This window comes from Eleginops maclovinus, chromosome 4 (genome assembly GCF_036324505.1).
Source record: "Eleginops maclovinus isolate JMC-PN-2008 ecotype Puerto Natales chromosome 4, JC_Emac_rtc_rv5, whole genome shotgun sequence".
Classification (NCBI taxonomy): Eukaryota; Metazoa; Chordata; class Actinopteri; order Perciformes; family Eleginopidae; genus Eleginops; species Eleginops maclovinus.
In genome coordinates this window covers 20172323-20198306 of record NC_086352.1, presented here as the reverse complement: position 1 = coordinate 20198306, position 25984 = coordinate 20172323, and the positions used below count along the sequence as shown (strand labels likewise).

The following is a 25984-nucleotide window of genomic DNA, read 5'->3' as shown; positions in this document are numbered from 1 at the left end:
TAGAGACGGAAGCGGATTGTTTCTGTATCCGAAGGCCACATAAACATTTTATTTGACACATCTGCCGTTTAAATGCTCATCATCCGCTGAAGTTAGTGAGTTACATGCGCTTCTGACATATCACATGCAATAATTGTGACTGTTGGATGAGACTTGACGCCTGAATCAAGAGAGAGGAACTAATCATCATCATCATCATCATCATCATCATCATCATCATCATCATCATCATCATCATCATTATCTAAGAGACAATTTATTTGAAATTGAATATATATTTTGTTGAATCTATTTGGGTTCTTGGAACTAAATGGGCTGGTCTCTCATTAAATAATGTTTGTATTGCACAGCTTTTCATTTTCTTATTTTGGGCAACGTAGTGCTGCTCCATAATTTGATTTGCTGTTTATATTTCCTTTTATGTATCTTAATGTGAGACATTTTCCCTTTTATTTCTATTGATTTGTTTGCCTTGGGGCAAGCAATATACAGTGTCTATGCGTAAAATGTGCTCAGATAACCGGCTATGCCCTGCGGTCAGCATCAGCCCGTCTCTGTAAACCACCAGTGTCAGACAGCCACAGGCCAGCAGAGGGGCGATGGCTCCCTGCAGATGCTCCTCTCGGTTTCACTTCGGCTCAAAACTATGCTTGTATTTTGGAAAGGGGCGGATACCTTCCTCTCCACTTAAACCAATAAGCGGAACTTGTCGGTGATGCAAAGTGTGTCGCAGAAGTGTTGGCTGATAAACTGGCTGTCAATTAGCGGGGAACTTTCACTGGTAAGCAGCTACACACAGCACAAGGTGACTGAATGAGCAGTTTGTATTATGTTTTGCTAAATCCAATTGAATGCAGTTTCCTCATGTTTGTTGACAGTAATTAAACCTATTGGATACGCTCGGTGGTGGATCATGGCGTGTTCGCTCCTAAATGAATGGGTTTAACTTAATGTGACCTCTTTTGCCTTTTTCATTAGAGTTGTTGGGAAGATAAACGATGGAGTGGCGCCAGCAGACCAGTGTCAGCTGTGCAGACGCCTTCAACGAGGCTCAACGCTGGATTGAGGTACGTGGTTCACGTTCATCTGTGTTTTCATTTTGTACGTTTGCTCATTTACTTATCTGTGCAAACAACCATGCAGATCTGTCCTGTGAGCCGTCTAACCCTACTCGAAGACATGACATATTTAACTAATTTCAGTGGCAGACGTCTCGAATTGATTGACTGTTTCAAAACAGATTATTTTTTATCATGATGACTTCAACTCCCTAAAACAGTTGACGTCTGTACTCCTGTTTCGAATGACTCAGACTTGATGCTCATAAACCTACATTTACAAACTTATCTTTGAGTTTAAATGTAAAATAGGCCATGCTTTGATAAGACTCAGGTAAGAGTTTGCCTCCTGACATAGAAAGCCCTATAAGACAATCTTGTGTGTTCGCACAGATAACAAATAATTTGACTACAGGACTCAGAGCCTCAGGAAATTCACATGGAAGGAAGGCAAATAATTAGATTTTCTTTTAAAGAAAAGCGATACACTGTGAGGCTTGTTATTCAGTGTCTGTCCACTGATATGTGGTGTAGGCAGGGTTCTTCATGTACATGGTTTGAAGGATGTGGTTTGTATAGCTATGCCTTTTTATTGCTTGGTATATGCTGCTCATTTTCCAAACATTGTTCAAGTTCTTATATTTGTCAACTGTGGGCACTCAATGTTGACCAACTCTAAATGGGACCATTGATCAGTTGTGTCTGAGTGGATCATTATGAGAATTGTGTCCAGAGCCATTTTGGAAGTAAGCCCATGCCAATTTTACCAAACAAATTGGACAAATTGCTAAGGTGTTAGCACTGATATTCAGAATACAGGAGAATATGATTCCATGTATTCAAGTGACCATCAATTGTACTGTTTATCTTTAAACACTGTACCAGGAACTGGAGTTGTGTTAATGGAAAATGTTGCATTGACACCATTTTTTCGCTATCCATACTGGACTCCAGAAGAAAAATAAGAACATATGACTTTCTGGTTAAGCAACACAGTACAATCTGAAAGCAGTCAAATTCCTTAACCAGAGGAATTTATCTCTAACTGAAATGTTCCTTTTAAATGACCAAGGACCGCAACATAGAACATATTTAAAGCATACTATTCGCTCAATTAATCGCTTTGTCTTAAAAGTATCATCATAGGGAAAATGTTCGGTTATAATGTTGGAGTCCAATAAGCAAATATTCAGTTTACTTTCCTACTGAATATTTTCTGAACTTCATTACCTCAAATTGTAAAAACTGGGATGGCAGTTCTTGGCATATTTGCTTTAAAATATACTAAAAATGATTAGTGGATTAGCATAGTAGTTGCAGATTAATCAACTCATCATTACAGCTCTAATTGTTGAATCACTCATGTCAGAACTAGATGACATTGCTTCAGTGCTGAAACTTTTATTAAAAACTCAGGAGATTGTTTGATCCCTTTTGGCTTTTGGAATTCCCTTTTCAACAGATGAATCTTCAATTCCCACCAAAAAAACTGAAAACCATTCAATCGGTGGTTTCAAAGCGACAGTTGTTTAATGGAATAAGTAATTAAAAGTTTTATGCCATAGAACTGACCAAAGCCTGACCAAATTATGGGATTTTATGGTGTTAACCTGGGACTGCATTGTCTGTTTCCTCTGAGAAGCCTGTGCTCCGTGCCCGCTGCCCAGTTCTAGTGGAAATGAATTGTTATTGGGGATTCCTAGTGGGACTAATTAGTGAGAAGAATAGCCTTTTGGGGCCCTCTGTTAGTTATGTAGCCGAACCCTAATAGCCCCATTTTTATGTGCTCATTACAAAGCTCCCTAGGCCTTGTGCCTGCTTCTGCCATGTAAACTCATTTAGGTTGTGTTGTATTATTTGTTATGATCAAAAAACATATTTGATGATTTTTTTCTGTAGAAATGCTTGTCCACATATATTATTTTAATAGCTTACTGTTTTGCTTGGTAGATATTTTGCGTTTACTTATAAAGCCATGCTTTTGTGCAGTTGCTGGATGAATATTCAGCTGAATCTTAACAGTATACATTGCACTTAACTTTTTTTCCTTTATCAGAAACAGAGAAATGCTTGCACTGTGCACTTGAAAATTACTTTCAACAAGGACCTTGTTCTCCTTGTTTAAACCGAAGTTGTTGTTTTTTGTTTCTTCACATCAAGCCACTTAACAGCTTGAACAACAGAAGTTCATAAAATAGAAACTAAATTTAAGTACTTGTCCATTTCGTTACTGCTATATACTATGCTTACTACATGTGTTAACATTAATGCAGTTTTGTGAAGCTAAACAGACATTTATATTCAAAATGAGAAGTTGCACAAGTTTTATTTTTGAGTATTTTTGGGCAAGCAGTGCCTTTTTTTTATTTGAGCGACAGATGTAAAAGTGGGGAACAGAGGGAAGACGCGCAGCATATGGTTCCGGGTTGTATTCAAACTCAGGTCCTCCACCAACTGAGCTATACAACAGGCATAAGACAAACATGTTTGATCATCTCAAATGTGTTGTCTTCAATATTTATTTTCAGTGATACATAATGAGATTCCAATTTTCAGTTGGAAACAAAAAAAACATTAGTTATCTCCGATGGACACACTCTGTGATGATATATATATATCTGCAAACATATCCAGTGGTTTGCGGACATTTCTTTTTTACTTGGTACGTTCATAACAGTTTTCAAATATATTTTAGCTCATAGTAAAAGCTGTTATGGTTCAGTATAATGCGCTTTAGTAGAAAATATAGTTCATGTGAATGTTGTTTCTCATTTGGTTTGCATTAACTGACCATATACTCATATATTGTAAGTACATGCTAAAGCATTTTACTTATGTGTTTTTTTTTTTTAGAAAGTCACTGGAAAATCGTTTGGTTGCAATGACTTCCGTGCTGCCTTAGAGAATGGAGTCCTGCTTTGCGAGTGAGTAATGATGCACAAACCTTTCAGAATGTCATATTTACATTTTTGAGAATTGAATTCAAGTTTTGTATTCATAAAAACCTTCTCTATGTAGCTTATTTTGTGCAATGGGACCTAGGTGACAATTTCTTCCCAAGTATCTGCCCGTTAAAGTTAAGTGTATGTTAGCTCTTTGTTGGTTTTTATTTTTGGTTTACCTTGCAGCTTGATTAACAAGTTAAAACCCGGCATCATCAAGAGAGTAAACAGGCTTTCTACTCCCATTGCTGGTCTGGTGAGTTGTGTGTGTGAGTTGTGTGTGTGTGTGTGTGTGTCGCCAGGAAGTTGATGGTTGTGGTTTCCTGTTTAATGCAGCGACAGACACAGGTGCCACAATGATCCTGAAACAGCATATATGTAAAGTTTTTGTTATGTTTGTAGCATAAATACAAATGCAGATTTTATTTTTGCTTCGGACTGTTTTTGAAGACTTCATACAAGTATAATTGCCAAAACTGCCCAAAGCAAGGGCAGGAAAAGATCAATTGCAACCTTCCATCAGGGGCCAATAAACAGACAGAGCCCGTGGTTGGCTGATAGTGGTGATGGTAAAGGGGGTGGAGGTGAGATGCACAGAGAGCAGGGAGTCTGCAGTTACTTTACTTTGACAATTAAAAGGATCATACTGGGGATTCCACATGTCTTGGTCAAGGAACTATACTTTTAAATATATGTTTGATTACAACAATAAGCCATTTAAATATGTACCGAACTTTGACCCCCTTAATCGAGATTGGTAATGTATTACAGTAAATATTTAGCTTCCTTTTTATGTCCAGTAGGAAATAAAAAGGAAGCTAAATGGCGTTGGTCATTGTCAGAGTCCACAGCCACTTTTTGTATGTCACTATGATTAGTTTTGAAAATGATTATGAGGCAATGTTACAATAAATGTAGACTCTCTTAATAAGATAAGGAGGCTTAGTCAGATCACGGGGCCGATTGGCAGCCTCTAGTGTCAAGTGGACAAACTGCAATTCAAATGAGTAGTTGCGTGTTTTTATAAATTATTGATTTGAATATAATAAAGCCCTACTGTTCATGCATTTTAGAAAAGGTGTGGTTTTAAACTCTTTATTATTGGTGCTTTAGTTGTCAAACCCAATCTTGTCACATTGGTAGTGCTAGCTTTAAACAAGCTTACTCAAAAATCATCAACTGCCTCTTTTCTCTTCAAGCTCTCATTTGTCTCTGTGATATAATAATCTCCAGGATAATGTCAGTGTCTTCCTGAAAGCCTGTGGGAAACTTGGACTGAATGTGTCTCAGCTATTTCATCCCGGAGACCTGCAGGACCTGTCCTCTCGTGCAACACTCAGGTACATTTGTCTGTTAAGAAGCAGCGCCATGTCATTTGTACAACTTCTTAAGCTGCAGGTGCACATGACAGCAAAGAGAAGCACACTGTTTACTTCTAAAGGTCAACTCTCATGTAAATATTACGGTGTTGTGTTGATTCAAATTTTTTCTGTGGCCACATTTAACACGGAGGTATTATTACTGCAATAACTGTGCGGAAATAAGGGTTCATAGCTTGTCTCACAGCTGCTTTGCATGTCTAAAGGTACACGCTTTGCCTGATGACAAGCTGCTGCTTTATTCAAGCTGATATCCTGTATAAATTCTGATAAGTAGCTGATTAGTAGCGCATTGCAAATGAGAAGGCTTGCAATGTCATTGTCATTTTTTCATTAAACAGCTCTCTAGAGTATCTTGTTTGAGTGAGGCAACTGTATCTGCTGCCATACCAGTAATTGCAGCACAACGATCATCATGTAACTTTCTTTTTTATTTTAGGCGAGATGAAACCAAAAGAAGACTCAAAAACGTGAGTTTGACAAGGATTACTTTTATTCGTCTGTTTTTAAATGTTTTTTACATTATTCATAATCATGTTTCCTCTTGGCCAATGAATTTAAAAACCTTAAAAGCACCTCTGTCTTGTTCCATTTTAGTTGACCCCTAACATTACTACTAAATATAACTACATGTGGGGGATAGTCAGCAGTTCACATCCATTTTTCCACAAAGTTGCAGTAGCTGTAGCACACAGGGTCCAGCTCCTGACACTAACACACCCACAGCCTGAAGACTCAGAGTGATGATGGTCAGGGGAACTATTTTACTGATAGAGTTTGGGGCTGATCACACAAATCTGACATTCAACCCCAGAAAGGCTGTGCCAGAGTGTAGTTTTATTTTTATCTCGTTCTTAATCTGTACACGTCTCTCTGAACTGCAACAATAATGTGTTTGTTTTGTGTGTGTGAAGAACATGTGAGTACTGTACATGTACACGCTTGTGTGCACTGCTGGTATTTGACATGTTTCAAAGCTTATGAGGTTGTTTGGTTATGTGGGAAGCCTCATTTAAATCACACAATGGCTGACAACTTGGATCCGGTAATGAGGCTGTTTATCAGAGCACTCTTTCTCTGAAATAGTTGTAGCATTTTGCTTTGAATTATCAAATTAAGGTCAATTTGCAACCATTCAAGTCTGCAGTTTGTATGCAGAACTCAAACCACATACACATAAATAATTGAAGAGTTATTAGTACAGTACATTTTAAAGTTGCAAAACAGAGCTGATCCTCACTGTTTTCCCAGGGAGCCGTGATGCAATGAGGAATAATGAGGACATGTACTGCTGCACTCTAAACATTCAAATTAAGTGACAACTGCTCTCTTTATTTGTAGGGATATTTTATAAACATGTTTATCATAACAGTGAAGATTTCTTAGTCTTAATCTCATTATCATGTTCTATGACTGCAAATGCCATAATGCTCAATATTGATGTGCATTATAGGAAACAGAATGAGAGATTTAAGAGTTCATAAATAATTTACGACAAATAGAATCATACGTGGCACCATTAGATAAAGATTACCACATGTTGACTTGTTGTGTGCACTCTAATGATTTCCTTGGCATTAGGTAGGTGGCAAGCCATTAAATAATAATGATCAGGTCCTGTCCATGTGCTACAGACATGTGTAAACCTGTAATGCTTGTTTACTCTAAGGTTGTATAAATGAGGATAAACTGAAACCAATCTGAGCTTCAATGATTTAAAATGGCCAACAGAATAAATGTTTGATAAACTGCATATTACAGTTTGTCTCTGTACATAATGTGTGCTAAAAACCTCAAAACCTAACCTTTAATTAGGTTAAGTTATAGCGACTTGACAACAATGGCTGAAACTGAAAGATTATGTTTGTATCTCCGTGCTGTTGCAGACACAAATAAAGCATAATGTGGTATCCAAAACGAGAAATCTAATGCCATTCTGAATTCTCATCTTTTCCATCTAATGAGCATTGTGCTATGAAATATTTATTCAATTATTCAAATCTCTCTAGTCCCCGGATTTCTTCAATCTCCTGACTGCTATATGATGACTTTGTTACGATACAGATAGAGAAATTCTGCCGCATAGAGTTGTGGATAATCCCTTTGCAGCACTAGCTGCTGCTCTGCCAGGGAGAAAGGCTGTCAAACTAAATATCTCTAGCCTAAAGGCACATTTCTTTGGTCAGGTATGACTTCAACAGCATTTTGTTTCAAGGGTAAGGTTTTTGTTTTTTTTTGTCTTGAAGGCATCATGCCTAACCAATATGTCCTGTGGCCAATGCACTTTTAGGTGCATGTATTTAGGAGGACAAAAACACTAAATCATTGTGCTTTTGGCAGATTAAATGTCAAATTTAACAGCATTTTTTGCAATGGGAGTAGCAGGTCTCTTGAAATGGCATTGTTGGTCAGTTGGTCCAGAAATATCAAAAACCCTATTAGATGCATTGACATGAAATTTGGAATAGACAATTTAAAACACTAGTACTGTTTTTGTTTGTTGGCCTAAATGCTTATTTGTTTTATTTCTTTAACTACTTTTTTTTTTAGGTTCTCGTCACAATTTACTGGTTGGGTCGCAAGGCTCACCAGGACACCTTCTACAGCGGTCCTCAGCTCAACTTCAAGGCTTTTGAAGGGCTGCTAGGGTTAGCCTTGTCCAAGGTGAGCTGCTCATCTTAACTTTAAACAGCCTTCTAGTGCCCTATCTATATTTGTTATTATCAGCATTAACCCTGCTCTCTAAATCCAGGCTCTAGACGAGGGAAGTCATTTGTTTGTGAAGGAGAGCTGGTACCTGGAGAGGGAGGAGAGTCAGCGCATGAGACCGAACTATAAGAATCAGTTTTCTTTGGACAGCCTCGACTCTCTGGATTCTCGAGTCCTCCACCAAAACAGTGAAGGTATGTTTACCAATATGTTCTCCTTCAAACCCCCCCCACCTACAACCTGTGACTTGTGTAAGCCACACTAACTGTTTGAGGCCTTTTGGTTTGGCTGCAGTGTGCAAAGTTTTACTTTTTGGTCCACTGGCCAACTGTCTACCTGATGACCATTTATTTTGTTTGACGGATGAATGATTCAAATCAAACAGCCATTTTAATATCACCACCATTTGGCTGTTATATGGTGCTAATCGTTTGCCCTGCTGGCAGTAAAAGAGAATTACTGTGCGGTGTATCTACTGCAATTTCCGGCACTCACTTGACAATCAAACACTGCAGTCTTTTTACTTCAAACTTTATTTTGAATGAGTACAAGTTTTTTGTTCTTGGGGCTCTTTTCTTGTGTAAACTTACCCTGCTAAACAAACGAATGCTGCAACTTTGGCTAGAGGGAAAGACATTGTATAAACAAACTTCTTTTCATTCACTGAAAGGAATTACCTGCTACTGTCAGTCTACAAAAGAACACGGCCGAACAGAAATATTTCAAGAAATACAAATATTCCCAAATGTACTTGGATCAACAACATTCTGATCTTCTTACTCAACATCTCATTCGTCTGCGCTCTGTGTGCACGTCAGTGATAGATTGTTGCAAGTTCCACACTGTGGTGATAGAAGTGTTTGTGATGGGAGCGGGCAAAATATTTATGCTGTGCCAAGACTCAGTCACCCACTAAAGGTTCTTCTGTTTTGTTCTGATATCCAAACTCACAGTTTGAAACAGTTTAGTCTCAGTGAATTTTCTTCTTAGATGATTTGAGCTTTTGTTCTTGGTTCTCCAGACTTTTATCTTTTCTGTTGCTAATTTTCCACGTTTTTCCAAGGTTGGGGAAGTGACGCAGAAGCTGAGCAGGTGTTTAAGATGGAGACCACACAGCCCTCCACCCATCGAAACAAAGGTTATATCCCACTGCCAATCCTACGGAGAAAACAAGGACAGGAGGAGAGTGGAAGTCAAATTGCCAGGTACTGCAAATGTGTTTGCTTCTTTCTATACAGAGACTCACTTACTGCCACTAACTCACTAATCCAGCTGCTAACAGAGTGGCTGCAGTTAATTATAGTTTTTCAACATTCAGCTCTTTAAATGTTTTATTTGTTTTAACACATGTATACTATATCTCCCTCCTTTAATTTATAATTTCAACTTGAACATATGGTTTCATTTCCTATTCAACAGTAACATATTATTGAGGAAACTGCTGTCTTTCTAATCTCTCCTGTGAAAGAGAACTTTCTTCAACACTATCATTGCATAATGACATGGATTGTTCTTGGTTGTCAAATCAGTTAGGGACTAATCTGCGCTAACACTGTTTGATGTTATTGTGAGTTTTTTTCCCGCACTAAGCCGTGAAGACTAACACGTATTCATGAACATCTCTATCAAAAGTAGAAAAATTCACATTTAACAAAACATGGACAAGGTGATCATTATTTTTATGGCATTTAAAGATTGCATTATTACTTGTTTCCTGATCAAATTACATCACAACTATTCTGTCAAACTGATTTATTTTTTCTGCAACTTCCCAGCTCCTTGTTTACTTTTTTATATTTCCTTTTTTTCTGAAATAATGGTCTAGGAGGTTATTGTGACATTTTTATTTTGAATCTTGGGAATATCTTATATCTTTGAACTTGTCTGCCGTCATTTTTTTGTAAACCGACAATCCTCAGAAGTACAGTAGACAACAATATGTGAGGAAGCAGGCCAACGTGTTCCTGGTGCTCTGCTTGACTCAGTTATTGATTTTTCCCACTACCTACCCTCCACTGCTTGGAAAGTGAAAAGTATTGTGTAACCCTAACCTTATCTGGAAAAAAAGATAAGATTTGCCTCAATACAATAATCTTCAACAAAGCTTCTCCCGTTCCTACTTTTTCGCAGCTTGAAAATGTTCTGATACTTGGTGTTACTATTTTATCCAAAGTGATTTCAGTGTAATCATAAACATAGACGTGGGTGTCATGCTCTTTGCTGCAGCATTGAAGACACTCCTCTCTCTCCTGAACCGCACCTTACTGCATGTCCTCCCAAGAGTGATGAAGAGCTTTTCTTGAGAATTCTGTGTGAGGAGGACTCTGAGGAAGATTATACTGATGCAGACCCTGTCCTGGACGATTTGTATTTCCGGCGAGTGCAGCAGACCCTTCATCAGACATCTAACAACCCCAACTATGACCGCTACTTACCCAAATATTGGACACCAGAAGAGGAAACTCGTGTGCGCACAATCTTCCTTGGCTCCCAGAGAAGACCTTGGTACCGTAAAATGCTAGGCTTAAGGTCTGTTGACTGGTTTTACTGCTCTGTGATGCAGGGCTTTTCTGAGGCTGCAAGCTTTCAAAGGTTCAAATACTTCATTTAATAACACAAGCTGACGCTGCATTTTTACACTGTTGCTGTAGGCTTTTACATCTCTGAAGTTTGATGCTTTTCTTAAGAAGATTGTATATATATATATATTTTAAATGATAGAGAAAAAAAATACCATGGCGAGAATATGACCTCTTTTAGGGAAATCTCACTTAAAACCTTTTTTCTAAAGTGCCAGAATAACCTGCTGTGACTTGATTGCATGTGCTGCAATGTTGATTGTTGTATTCAGCTTTAGGGTTTAATAGCAGTTACTTTATCCAGCTTAACTTTACCAGCAAACTAGGTTTTAGTTTGCTGTGGGAATAGCTAGCACTACTATGCGGGGAAAAAATGACATAAGCCAAAGCTGCAGAATCAAACACCTTGCAAATTTATATCCACTTTCTTCCTCTCAGAAAACTTTCTTTCTTAAGTTTGCTGTTAATGTGTTTATATAAGATATGGTATTCATTTCATGCATCTTCTATTCCCTTTTTTCTGACTAGCCATAAAGCTTTGGGTTCTTTGAAGAAGTGACTACATTTCCTGGCTTGTGGCATCTGCCACTGTTCAAAACATCTCTGCCAACTCTCAAGCCTCAAAACCTCTGCAAAACTCTGCCAGGCCTGAACATTCATCCTGAAGATCCACAGCTAATGCACACACACATTGTGTACAACCTATTGACTTTGAGCTCTAACACACTATTGTACTTGTTCTCTCAGCATGTACCAAAGTGTTATTCTTACATTTGCAAATCTCTAATCCATCGGTACACTACTTAATTTTCATATGCAAATGTTGCCCTGTTTATCAAAGATTTTATCAGGAAAATTAAATGTGTGCTTTGAATTTCAACTTATTAATGTTTTCCTAACTGCAGCACTGTGTATAAAATGGTATTTACTCTGGTGCTGACAATGTGAGGACATTTTAACAACATCATGCTGAGTGACTCATTAGTGCATAATTCTGAAACAGGACTCATGCGTTGTCATACTTTGATAGCCATAACAGAATCATGTCATTCAAAACAGCTTTTGTGCCAGCACTAATGTTTTCCAGTTTACTTTCAGTGTGAATATAGCTGTGGCGCAGATTTAAAAAAAAGTAGGTTTATAAACTGACTAAAATATTTTGCATTAAACTCAGTCTTTCTGCCAAGATCTTCTGAGTTTAGAAGGTTTGTATTACATCTCCAGCATTAAAGTCATATCTGTTTATATCTGTCCTCAAACATTTTCTTAAGTAAATATACACGCGTTCTCTGTACTATATATATTAGGTTTATTTTGACCTGCATGGCCTTCCTCGTACTATGCTGTTGGTCACATCAGGTGCATTAGCTGATAATGCCTTTCATCGGTCTTCATGTGTGTTTCTTTGGTTCTGTAGAGCATATAAAATCCAGGTCAGACCTGAGAGACAAGTTCAGGTCAACCCTGGCTGGATTTGGTGAGTCCTAAAGCTTTGGGCAAAGGTGTCTGAGATTGCTCCCAACATATCTGCTTTGCTGCTGCTTGATCTGGAAGTGTTTTTAGTTTCTCTTCAAAATAATATTACGATGCAAAACATTACGTCTTTTCATGAAGATGAAGCACAATGTATACCTCCTCATCATTAATTATCTGGGCCCAGAATTGACAGTAGAACGTATGACAAACTAGAGGACTGTGTAATCCCAGTCTAGGTTACTTTCAGAAAATTATGTCACGGTTGTTATATACCACCTGCTAAATACTGCTTAACTTATTTCAATGTCACATCTGAAGTTTCCTCTTGCCTACAGCAGGGGTTTTACTTGTTAAAAGTCAAGGCTGATGTTACACAGACAGCAACACCTGCTGCATTGCTTGACTTGCATGCAACTTTTCGCTGGCACTTTGCTAAGGATTCTGTTGTGTCGATGCAGAATGTGTCGTGTTGCAGCTGTTAATACTGTGGCATGTTGTATATTCTGTGTGTTTGTGTGCCTACATTAAACACATTGACTAGTTGAAGAATGGCTTGTTTGTTTGTACTGCATTGCATTACTGCTATTCTTTATGCTTGTTATGCTCCATGGCATTGCTGCAGTGTTTAATTAATGCCATCTTTGTTTGCTCTGGATATCTTTTTTAAAATGTATTTCAATGGTGTTCCTTTTGTCTTTCATAACCAGGAGCAAATCACTCCGCGACATCCCGATGGTTTACCCTGTGCGTAAGGTTCCTGATGAGCCCACCATCTATGATGAAGACCAGGACGCCATTATGGCCAACGAGTGGAATCAAGAAAACAAACGACGGTGTAGTGTTGCTGCCAAGGACAGTGAAGCAATGTGGCAAGATGTAAGACTAGAAAAGATGTTCACAAAACAATCTCACTGCAAGGTCCATTAAGAAGCTGTATGGGAACCTTTGAGCACATCATCATCACACAACTATTGTTTTCTCATTTCTTTTAGGACTGCTGTTTATTAAACAACATTTAAAACAACACACAAGAAAAGTCCTGTTAGTTGTCATAAAGATTTGAACATTTAAAATAACTATTGCAAAAACAATTGCGGAGGAAGATGAGGTGATTCTAATTTTCAGATCCAGAAGAGCTACTGAATAGTTCTTTTGATGAGAATATTACAATACGGTATCTTTAATATGTTAATGCCAAAACATGTATCATTTTAAACTTTAGATTTTGTCATCGACCTTTCCCAAGTTCAACAATAAACATTAGATCTTGACAAAAGGATGTTCTCAAGCTCAAGAGCTGTTGAAAGAAAAATATGTATAACATTGCACTGTGGTTATATGCAACAGGGTAATGAGGTTGTGCGTTTTTTTTTTCAGGACTTGTCAAAGTGGAAGAATCGTCGCAGGAGCTCAAAGTCTGACCGCAGGAAGTCTTTAGACAGAGAGCATGTCATTACACAAATGGCCAATGGGGCTGGGAATACATTTGAGAAGAATGAAACACCAGGTGGACTGCTGAAGAGGTGGGTCCTTCTAAAAAGTACAAGTATTAAGTTTACACTTGAAAACCCTTGTGTTAGATGTCTGTGTATTAAAAGTGTATTCAAAGTTGCTGACGGCCTCGATCACTGTTCAGTACGCCACAGTGAACTTGTGTAATATGACACCCACCCCCCTTCTTTTCTTCTTTCTTTATTACATCGGCTCCTCTTTCCTTACATGTCAATTCCCCAGAGACCAGCAGTCCCCTCGCAGGCATTTCCCTGCTCCTCGTCCTTACTGCTCCTCTCCCCATTCAAAATCCTTGAGCTCTGATCTCCGGCCACATACTCGGGCTCTGCTGGCCCGCAGCTACACCACAGAGACACCTTTCAGCCCCCAGGCTCCACTTAGCTCCCAGAACTCAGCCCACACTAAGGTACGTTTACCGATATATCATGCTTTGTCTCCCTGATATTAAATGTTTTCTTGAACGTGACATGGCAAATATCGTGTGGTGTTTTAAAAAAAATGTTATGCTCAGGAAACCTCAGTTGCAGCCATGCCTGCCTCTGATGCCAACATCTTGGGAGAGGAGACATACATTGCCTCCTTGGCTTCACATGGAGCAGAAGTTACCACTCCTTCTCTGGATGGCCCTTTCAGCTTCCAGGCCCAAGTCAAAGTGCAGGAAAGACCATCTCCTGTCAAGCCCACTTCTGAAGAGACTCAGTCAGAAAATGTTTTCACAAACCAAATCTCCACTCTGGTCACAACTATACAGCCAAAGGTGACCACAAAGTCAGCCACCACCACGGAACCTAAAGAATCCATGTTGAGTCGCAAGGAGCATATAGTCTGTCGTGATCCAAAAGTTCCTGCGTTTTACACTGATCTGGCAGGAGTTGATGGTCTGTCCCAGGAAGAGAGCCAGAAGATATCCTGGGAACCAGCTGTGGAACATGCTGCAGCTGGCTACAAGTATATGTCCAGAACTGGGTGCTGGTCCGGCTCTGCTAGCCTCCCTCGTGGTTACCGGCGGTCCGAGGGCTCATCTCGTCTCTCTTCAGCAATCACAGCCAGGCCCTTTGGGACCAAGTCCAGGGTGTCCTCAATGCCGAGGCTATTTAACGTGAGTTCATTTCTATCAATGCTGTAGAACGATTGTTTTTGTTTTATATATTGCAGTTTAAGCCAATGGTTTCCACACAATAAGTCACCCTTGAGTGTCTTTTCTTATCTTGTAAATCTTGTCATGATCGGCTGAAGTGTTTAGTCTTTACAATTCCAGGAAAAAACACAACTTTCTTTCCAAAATACCTAATTGTAATTTGTATGAAAGTTAAATAATTTCCCTAAAATTGCTTTGCACTTTTTCTTTTTTTGTTTTAAAGGGGGGAGTTTGTTGGACAATTTTAGGCAGTTTATAATTGTGCATTTGCGCACTAACAAGTATCTACGTAAGAGTAAGGTAAACTACAGCTCCCTCTGTCATAATAACAAAGACACACTTAACATGGTGTGGTTTGTGTGTTTTTAGACAACAATATATGTTGGAAGTCTCATTGGATTTGTGGATAATAAACCATTGTGTTAAATATCACCACTACATTGCTGCTTTTTCCCTGAAAAATAAATAGATTAGTGGTCATTTCTTGGCATACATATTGATTTTTATAACTACCACTCTTCCACACTTTTGCCTTCAGATAAACCTGTAAGACTGTCTAGGGACTGAGGTAAACGGTACATCTCTCTTTTTGAAATATTGAATTTTTTGTCAACGCTTTTTCAAAGATAACAACCTGCCACCTGCTCATTAAAATGTTAAAGTTTAGACCGTTATATTTCTGTCCTAATGGGAGGTTGCTGCTCAGGAAGCTGCAAAGGAACATGTTTATGGCAAAAAAGGCTCACGCTAGTTAATGTAATGAGAGCAGTTCCTCTGTGTTTGTGTGTGCTTTTGGGGGCATGTGTGTGTGTACTATAAGTGAGTGAGCTTGTTACCTTTTTGTATTCTTTGGATCGGCCTGTTCATTAATAATAGAAATACTGCTGCACCATTGTCAACGGTGTTAAATCACTACAGGATTACACCTCTATTTTTTTACCAAGTCTAATTTCTGTTAGCATTCAGCACAGACTGTCTTACATCAGCACCGTCACATATCAATGCTGCAATGAAATGTATTCGTACTGTCTTCCTGATCACATCCCTTCTTTGTTAAATCTCCAGGTAGAATACAACCAGGGACTGCTGATTGACAGTGAGAAAGCGGAATCTATTTCTCCCACCACCAAATCTTCTCTTAAGAGGCAGACTGCCACCACACATTTGAAGGTTCAGCATGTTTCAATCGGACAAAAGAAACCTAACCAGGCGCAGCAGAGTGGTACAGAGCAGATGGAGGAGGAGGTGAAAGGTGCCACTCTCTCCAGTCAGACCTTCCAGACCGTTGGATACCACCATCAGCCGTACACACAAACCAAGCTAGTACCGCAGCCTCATTCTAACCTGCAGACCCAACGCAACACAGGCTCCTCTCTCCCATCTAGTGCAAACATTGACCTCCCAAAGGTTTGTTGTGTTTATGTAAATTGATGCAACTTGGTTGAACTTTAAATGTTTTGTTCTAGGATTTTTTTTTTTTAAATCGAGATTATCAATTCAATTGTATTTAGTGATGGTGCCTGGCAATGAATAGATAAAGACAATTAACTCAGGTAACTGGATAGATTATGTATTTTTAAAGCTTACTTTACTTGGAGAAATGATCAGGAACTTATATTTATTGTGATTTTAATATTTGACACATTGTAATTGTTTATTATGATCTTAAAGACTTTTAGCCAGTTAATCTATTTGATTCAGTATTTCACTATATCATACATAATAATCTGGTGTGAATCTCTTGATATATCTATGTAGCGGATTCTGAAGGATCTAGTTTCCGCCAGGAAGCAGAGGACATTGGATCACAGGGTGTCACCTTTACATGTGGCTGTGTTTCAGGTGGATCACAGTGACATGAGAGTCAGCCTGACTCTCAAACCTAACAGTAGACCAGACTTCGGTTTCCAGACACATTGGGACTCCAGAGGGGCGAGAGTCAAATTAATTCAGCCTGGTAAGATTGGTGCTATAATTATGTGAAAATAGCCGAAATATTGTCTCACTATGGTTAGGTTGATCGTGTTGAGTCTTTGCTTTGAATGGTAGGCTATAATGAAACAAGACATTTCAGTGATGGGCTGGCAGTGCTACATTGTGCTCTTAATGTTAGGGTTTTTTTATTCTAACATCATGCACTTACAAATAGGACAGTAATTTAAGACACTGACAGGTCTCAGAACAGACAGATTAATGAAAAACTGTCGCTATCTAAAACACAAAAAGGATTTGACTGAGACAATTTGTTTTGAAATTGAACAAAGTAAGTTCTGTGGCTGGAAAAGAAAAGTCTCTTTCTTATTATGGCAAACATGAACAGTGAAATTGGGTGTTAATGTTTATTTTGTGTTCATCTACTTAACATGCATACAACCAGAGAAAACTACAAAGTGTGATTTATGTTTTTAACACTAAATATTTAATTGGAAGTTAGTATGGTGTCAACTTGCTCTATGTAGTTTTGGCTTACTGGCCTACTTTTCAAATTGAAACAGCATCCTTGTCCTCAATACCGCAGCTCCGTCTGTGCGGAACAAATCATTTCTGAAGGTGGTACATAAAAAAAAAAATTGTTTTCAATGTTTTGCGATCCCCATCTTTCTTCATTTCCCTGACGCCTGTCCGTCCCTCTTCAGGCAGTCCAGCGGAGCAGTGCCAGCTGTGTGTGGATGATGAAATTGTGGCTGTTAATGGAGTTGCGGTGGCAAACTTGAACTACAACCAGTGGAAGGATAAAATGACATCGTCCCTGCAAAACGGCAGTCTGACCATGGACATAAGGCGCTACGGCAACAAGGGTAAGATGACGAACCACAAAAAAAAATGGTTATACCGTAACCACCTTTAATTATTTGTGGTCATTTAACCTCTAACTCCAACCAGTGGGCACAAACGCAGTGTGGTGTTAGGTTTGATGGCTGGTTGTTTTCATTAGATTGGAGCACCAGTGAGGGGGATCATCACAAGCAGCCAGGCCGCAGCAGGAAGACCCTCAATCTGACTTCTGCAGGGCCCTCTCTGATAGGTTACCCTGATTGCCATGCAAACAGTGGTGCCTCTTCAGAAACCCCAGTCAGGAAATTCAATGGGCAGGCAGACGATGTGAGCAATGTTTAAGCCAGTAAATCACTTCAACTCAAAAATGGATGCACAAAGCTTTTGATAGTGTCGCCTAATAAGAGGTGCTCATCGGGTCAATCTTGGTGTTTCTTTCACCGTGCCAGGTTTTACAAAGTAAAGTCATTCATGGAGAACCTGCTGACAGCCATGGGACAGCAGGAAGTAAAGGTAAAAACACTACAAACGTGTCTTTTTTATTTTTTATTTGAGAACTCCTTAAATTCTGTATGTTCTAAATTGTTCAGTATGTCTGTCCTTCCCCTTTATGTAGATTATAATATTATAAGTAGGACAAATCAGAAAAGAAGAGAAGAGTTTTTCAAACAGAAAGGTAAAATTCCTGTTTGGCTTCTTGTGTCACAGCTTTGGCAGCTGGTGCTTGGCTTGGTTAATTGTTGGGTATGTGATGAATGCAAATTATAAATCAATTGCTTAAGTTAAACAACAATTATTATCAATAATTATGAAATAAATGCAATTGACCTGGGGGATCAAATGGTGCTCCTATTGGCTTTACATGGCCACCTCAGAGTTGACCGCACTGTCTATATAACACTCCTCATGTGATTACAACAGATGCTGCTTTGACTGCTCATTTGTTTGTATAATAAGGACATTTATACTGCTGTCCTTTGTGGTTGTTAATGACTCTGATGTCCCTACTCCAATCGCTTCTCTCTTCAGGCTCTGCAGGATTCAGCTCATGGGTTTACTTGTGTGGTAAATGTTTGCATTGTGTGCAGTGTTTGTCTTCACTCTACTCCAAGCATCATGCTAGTTGATGTGGCGCATCAGCAAGAGCTGAACAAAACATGTGTGTTGTCCTGTGAATACCTTGATTTACTGTGGCATGCCTAGCTCCTTGCTGAATAGTTCCTGTACTGCTTTTGTTTCAGTATTTCCGTGCATTTTCTTTAGGCTGGGGATATGTTGGCAGAATTGTGGCCTGATTTACATGCCAACTTGCTAATCCTTGGTCAGGACTAGTGGCATCTTTAGGTCTACAGAATGAATGTAAACTACTCGTATCTATTGCTACAGTATAGGTGAACCATCTGACATTTCATAGTTATGACCAGTAATAAAGTCAGGGAAACTTTTGTCCAATATGTTTTTTTTTTTTTTTTAGGCAGTCAGGACTTAAGCGTGGCCAGATAACTTCAAGAAACTTTAAAGTCCATGTTATTTTTGTTTCTGACTCTATGTACCCAAAGCTTCTGTTCCACATACAAAGATGCTATAAAACATGTGTCGGGGTCAGCGGGATATCAAAAGTAAAGTATGTAGCATTTAGTCTGTAATGTATCTAGTGCAAAAAGGCTAAAGAGGTAAAACGCATGATGCATAATACCATCGTGCTTGCATTGATTCCAAGTCTTCTAATATTTCCCCTGCCATTGTGTGATGTGTGTGTCCTAAATGACATTACACCTGACTTGTTCTTTTTGCTGACAAGTTATTTTTTGTCTCGCAGGAGGTTCAGAATCTGCAATATCTGATGTAAGTTACCACAGCACTTGATCAAAGGATCCTTGTATGCGTGTTCAAACAGAAGTTATGCATTTGTGTTGAAAGAGTTTGTGGACTGCACTATGATCATTTTTGAGCCCGCAGTCTGTTTGTGCATCACCAGCTCCAGGTGCCATCCCTCAGCCCCTCCTCATCCAGCTGGTCGTGGGACCATGATGGGGATCGGAGGCGTCAGGAGAAGTGGCAGGAAGAGCAGGAGCGCCTCCTACAGGTGAACAGTATTCTCCCAACAGAAAAATATACACTCCTTGTTAGTCTTTATGTAAAGTTTGAAGCAACATACAAATCTGGGTGCTTTTTTAAATTTGTATTATTATTATTATTTTTTTTTTTAGGAGCAATACAGGCGGGATCAGGAGAGGCTTGAGTCAGAGTGGCGGAGGGCACAGCAAGATGCAAAGGGGGAGGTATGCTGGAAGTCAGGGGTAAGTTTGAGTGGTCCTCTTTTGATCAAAAAGCACAACATATATATAGTTATGTCTCAGTGATCGAAAAACATATTTTATCAAAAGTGAGGCAAAACTAAGAAAAATGTTACCCTGGAATTTGCATTGGAATTTTGAGCCTGCAGTTGTGACACATCTGTAGTTATCGTGCTGACAGGAAGAAGTACAGCCCCTGTCAATTCTTATTTTTTTGCCTCTTTTATTCATGCATTCACAGCAGAAACCATTTGAGATGACCAATGGTGGTGGGAGCTCTGCCAGTACCCAACTCCATGTGAATGGATTGACAAACAAAAACATAAAAGCAGTGCAGGGACCTGACCGAGATGAGCTGAAAGATGAAGGGACCACATCTCAAAGTAATGGACAAGGAGAGCATCATGACAAGATTTCTGAACCAGCCTGGTAAATAAGCTTCTTCTCCCCTCTTCAACCACATTCTTAGCTCCTATCCATCCTTGCTGAATGTAACAGCAATATATACGTGTGCAATCACAATACTTACTATTGCATGAAATGTTTGAGGGATTTGATTAATGCTTGCATACATGACACAAGCTTTTTTCTGTCTTGTCTGTGATGATCATTTCTACTTTGCTGACCTGCTGTGCTTCCTCCTGCTTCTGCTGGGTCTTAATGCTTGTCATGCTTCACCTTAGGCCTGAGGACTCCTGTGGCTTTAAGCTCTCTCCTGCACACAGGTCAGAACAAGACTGGCTCAAAAAGACTTTCGACTTGTTACTGTATAGTTATTCTCAATATATAGGTTTTGCAAAAGTTCCTACTGTATTGTCTGCTAGCATAGCATGGCATTGTTTTGTAATAAAATAGTTAATAAAACCCAAGACGATTGGCTACTTTGAGTATTATACTTTAGTAGGGCGTTATAAACTTTACTACCTTAACCTCTTGTAAAAAGGTAACCCACCTTTTTTAAACATCTGCATGTAACCAGATTGGTGCACGCCCATTGAGGGGAAAAAATGGTAAAAAGTAGTAATATTTGTGTGATTTAAAAAATAAAAAAAAAATGTCTTCCCTTAGGGCAAAATCCTTCTCTACCCCGGCATTAGCTAGCCCCTACAAACAGACAAGAGGTAAGTAAACCTTCTGTTGTAATATTCCCCTCTGTTCTGCTGTTGTACTGGGCTAAACACTCAAACTCTGATAGGTCCAGGTGATGAGAGGAAAAGAAAAGGGCAGTCTGTGTCTAACGCTGAGAAAGAGAGGCAGCTGATTTTGCAGGAGATGAAGAAAAGGACTAATCTCCTGACTGACAACAGTTGGATACGTCAGCGCAGCAGCAGCTTTTACAAAGAGCCTATCTATGTTGGGGTTCCCATGAAGAGGTGAGTATAGTTGGACCTAATGGGATGCTCCCTTTTTTGTTTCACAAAACTGTTATGACCTTTCTTCCCTGTCATTTCATTTTCTGAACTTTTAAAATCTTCTCTGCAGGTATGAGTCTCTGGACGACCTGGATACTCTCCGTGAGTCCCCCCCCCCGGTCGCTACGTTCATTTACCCTCGTCCACACTCAGCAACTGCAGGCTACTGTGCCCCGAGCAGGAACTCCTCCTCTCGCTACAGCACTGGATCAATGATATCCCAGAAAAGTACATTGGATTCCTCCCATCACCCCAGGTATTTAGTTCATAAACATAAAGAGTATGTTGTCTCTTTGTCGGTTATTATTTGTTTTGGCCTCACACTGTAACATGTGCTGCCCCAGGATGGTCAGTGGCAGGAGGACTTGCTGTGTGTGTGAGCATGTCCTGGGTAGTGGGGCAGCCATTGTCATTGAGGCCCTTAGTCTCTGCTTCCACCTCGCCTGTTTCAAGGTGAGGGGTCATGACCGTGTCATGGTGCGGTCACAGTAGCTCCAATCCCTGCACAATTCACAATTATTATACTGCCAGACTTCAAGTCTTATGATCTCCTTCCACCTGTTTGGTGTTTTTATGCACAAAATGAAAATTGGAGTGGAAAAGCAAGAATTATATTAAGTACCAGCAGTTGAAGTGTGAACATAAAGAAAATAGACAAGTCAAATGAATTTATAGAGCATGTTTTAAAATGGCACCTGTATAGCAAAATGCTTAACAAAGAAAAGTAAACTACAGTTACTACGATTTAAAAACTAAAATAAATGGAAAAATGACATTGACATTAAGGATAATAAATTAAACAAATTAGGGATATTGCGTCCCATTTTCCACATGGGGATCTTGGTTACTGCATCTATCTTTTTCTGCAATTACGTAATAGAATTGACGAGCTACCTAACATTTCTAATTCTATCGTACGCTACATTTGGATGGAAACTAGACTAGGACCTACATAATTCCAAAAAATGATTCTACACTATGTTTTACTCTCTTCAGATATGTGAGATGACACCCTTTTTCTGTGCTAATTGCAGAAGAATTTAATGGGACTGAAGACTAATGTGACCGCACCTTTTAGCAAGGTCAACAAGAGTATCTCATAACTGTAGTTACAACAAAATAACCCTTAGGCGCCTGCTAGCATAAGCATTTCAAAGCTTCTCTCTTTGCTACAGAGTTATTTGTCTTCATCCTCATAGGGTATCTGCCGTTGGGGCTCTTGTCTGGTGTTGTAGTCCTGTGTGCTATTTCTCTTTCGGTCTCTAGTTTTCTGCGTGTGATTGGTTTAGCTTTGCTTTTTAGATGCTTATTGTGAAAATCTCATCTGCAGGAACTCGCATATGTAGACCACCTACTGTATATCCATTAGCATGTAGACGTTAAAGTTGATTCCTTTTCTAAAACTCTGCTCCATATAATTTACAGACACACACAGCACTTAGAATATATATAGATTATCTCTATATGTCTGCGTGTGTTTAATACTGAACAAACATTTCTGTGCTTTGGTGGCAGACAATCTGGTGAAATGATTTGGACACAGAAAGCCCACGTCACAGGTCCGACTGATTCATTTTAGGTAGTCTTGGTTTGTCTTCTCACCACTTTGTCCTTTTCAGTGTGTGGGCTGCCACAGACATCTCGGAGGAAGTGAGACTGGAGTCCAGGTTCGAATCCGAAACAGGAAACCCCACTGTGAGCTGTGCTTTTACCAACTCAAGTGTGAGTATTGGTCATCTCTAAAACAAAAGTCTGATTCTTTCTGAAACGTATCGCACCTCACAGTTTCTGTACCTCATGTCATTAGCTTTCCCACAATGGCTTTGTTCTTCCTTCGTCCATAAAAAGGTTCTTTGCTATCCAATTTCCTAGCAGTAATCACACACTTTAGACCAAATGTTCTTGGACTGTGCCTAATAACTCTCCAGGAAACATGCATTTCATTAACTCTTATTAATAATGCATATTCAATTTTAGCTGCTGGTCCCCCTTCCATGTGACCAAGACGTTGTGCTCCAGATCACAGATTAAGCGGCAAAATCACTGGGAACTTCTGTTAAATAAAACTATAAAACACAGAGGAATCATCTTCCACACAGCTGAGCCATGATGTTTCTCTCACATTGATGACAGGTACAACTCTAACTCTATCATGTGACACAAAATCAAGACAGCCTGTGGATCTGCATGTAAAGTAGACTTAGAATGTATTTAGAGCATATGACGTTTTCATTTGCTAAATTGTTTCCAAGATAATGTAGATTTAATATATGAAATAAAGTAATAATGGGAATTATACGTTTGATTTAGGCCTTTATTTTATTGTTTGTGTTGCTTTTTTGACACCCTTATTATATTCTGATATTTGTCCAATAGTGCCTTTAAAGATACCAGATCTTTCTTGGTAATATAACCTTTGTACTGAGGCACATTTTAACTTGTAGCTTACTAAAGCGCTTTCTGTTCTCTTGTAAACTCACCAAGTGCACTTTGGGATAAATAAGTGGTTTATACAATATAATGCATGTATTTCTCAAGTAAAAATGGGAATCTAACTGATGTGTCCTGTAAATAAAGTGCACTTAATATAACATGGGATTTTATTTGTTATTCCTTTCACTACCAGATGGTGGCATCATTGGTCTCATAGGAAAAAAGAAAGATCAGTCTAGTAATGTCCTTACCCATGAAATGTATATGTGCCCAAAATATTTAAACTGTGACACTTGGTTTAAGTGTTTTAAGGTCTGTAATGCACAATATGACTTGTATTTTGAGGTTTAATTGATGGCATCATTTTAAGACATTGAAACTGTACAGAGTAATCTACAGGAACTTTCCAACACCACTAATATATTTTCTATCTAAAACAATGGCATCTAGTAATCCAAGAATTAACAGCAGCTACAAAGATGCAGAATATCTTATGAGGTGAATAAACAATTATTTAAATATCTGAAGGTACCCTGCAGCCGTGCCTCTCTTCTCTCTAGTTGTTAAATGTCACCAATGTTCTGCTCGCTCTGATTTTGTGTATGTCCTTTTGTTCATCTTCTAATCTGTTGTGTAACGCAGCATTTCATTATGTAATGTATTAACACAATTTAGAAATAAAATTAGACTCAATTATATAAGTGCCTGTTTGCTTTCATGCAGTAAGGTTTGTGGGTGAGGAGCTGGGTTAACGCTTTTTAATGAGTTTCTCGTGTTTATCAGGCAGGTTTTTAAAAAAAAACGTGGTATTTATTCTGTTATCAGTGCCACCCACCGAATCCTCAATAAATGTTTTGTTTCAAAAAGATAATAATTGTTTGTGATTATATACTGAATATACTTTTAAAAGATGTTTCTTTATCTGACTCCAGTGACGTTAGTAGATGATGTTAGTGGTGTTTGCCTAAACAGAGATAAGGACTGTTTCTTGTATGTATTTCTAGACAGTCCAACTGATTTCCATTTGAGGCAATACTTACTAATGGAAACAAGCATCTGTAATCCTAAACAGCTGAAGCAGTGCACTTCTTAAAGTATAAAGGACCTCTTTTGCTTTTCGGAATATCTGTAAAAAGTTTTAAAACACTTTCGCACTGCAGTGAGTATTTGTCCATGAATTAAATCAGTTCCTTTGTGGTTTTTTTCTGCTGTTGTATTGCAAGCAGGAAAATGTTTTGTGTAATGTGGGTGAACTGACCCTTTTTACAGTAAATTGGTTAAGCAATGTCTGACTTCAGAGCTTTTAATGGGGAAGTGGCCTAAAGCATTTCATTTAGGATACGTCTGGTGTTGTGCTCCCTGTGGTAAACTAAAAGTTATAGTGAGATGTGATCATTAGAGAAGTTTGTTTTTGAGTTTGAGATCACCAAGCCGCACTGCAGTAATGTTACATATTTATCAGTGATCAGCAGCACAAAGCAGTATTTCTTCCTCAAGAGGAAGTTGTTGGGCATTGCAAATTACACATTTGCAACAGCTCACACATGCCTCACTGACACTCTCCTGTCACAGTTGTCTTTATTTCACCTTTAAATTCAGATATGAGATGCGTGTGGGTTGAGAAAAGGCAGCAGCAGGAATATCATGTATTTTTATCTTTATTGTCGTGGCATCAACTACATGGTTCTTTGAGTTCTCTTTGCACCAGAGACACTCAAACTGAGATGTCAACAACCATTTTTGGCCTGGTGGAAGGAAATGTTTTTCATGGTGAACTGTGACCTGGTCTTTTGGAAGAGTAGAGATCAGTTCCCTAAAGGCACAAGCGGAGAAGTTTTTTTTTTTTTAGCTCTGACATGCTCCATCTGTTATAGATGACTCTTGTGACTCCAGCCTGACCAATTTAAATATCAGAGGACAGTGATGGGAAAAAAGCAGAGTGTAACAGGCAGGAAACATTAGTTCCTTCAAATTTAGTTTGAGGGCTAAAAGACTTACGGGATTGATTTAGAGCTTCCTTTATGCAAAAATCAAATCCAGTAAGATGTTAAATGTTTAACTGATTAAACTTTTTAAAGAGCTACTGTTGCTGTTTTTCTGGTAAATGCTGCAGAGAAGCCAAGTGGAAAAGCATGACCCTAATCTCTGGCAAAGTATCTTCCCTATTCTGCCTGTGTGGCTGTATGAAACTGTTTCTCATGTAAAACTCTCCCCTAAAAGGTTTTGTGGGAGGTTTTCTGTTCCGTTGGCCACATGCTTTCTCATTAGCGAAAC

General features: G+C 38.9%; 1 protein-coding gene across 8 annotated transcripts; it reads left to right on the top strand.

The window, feature by feature from the left end:
• Positions 1–717: 717 nt before the first annotated feature.
• Positions 718–23868, top strand: lmo7b (LIM domain 7b). 8 transcript variants are annotated; one of them, XM_063881749.1, is made up of 31 exons: positions 718–781; positions 979–1067; positions 3912–3982; positions 4187–4256; positions 5234–5340; positions 5819–5849; positions 7930–8043; positions 8132–8282; positions 9152–9293; positions 12085–12144; positions 12851–13019; positions 13521–13666; positions 13878–14061; positions 14167–14754; positions 15859–16200; positions 16636–16750; positions 17430–17591; positions 17729–17895; positions 18018–18081; positions 18185–18244; positions 19388–19413; positions 19547–19654; positions 19779–19868; positions 20107–20294; positions 20549–20590; positions 20934–20986; positions 21061–21238; positions 21348–21533; positions 21622–21730; positions 22897–22999; positions 23255–23868. In XM_063881749.1, the coding sequence occupies exons 2-31, from the start codon at positions 999–1001 to the stop codon at positions 23275–23277; spliced, it is 3918 nt and encodes a 1305-aa protein (XP_063737819.1). In that variant the 5' UTR covers positions 718–781; positions 979–998; the 3' UTR covers positions 23278–23868. The 8 variants fall into 8 exon arrangements, with proteins under 8 accessions (XP_063737819.1, XP_063737821.1, XP_063737818.1 ...); XM_063881751.1 differs by having other exon boundaries at positions 733–805; positions 20110–20294; XM_063881748.1 differs by having other exon boundaries at positions 733–805.
• Positions 23869–25984: the final 2116 nt, after the last annotated feature.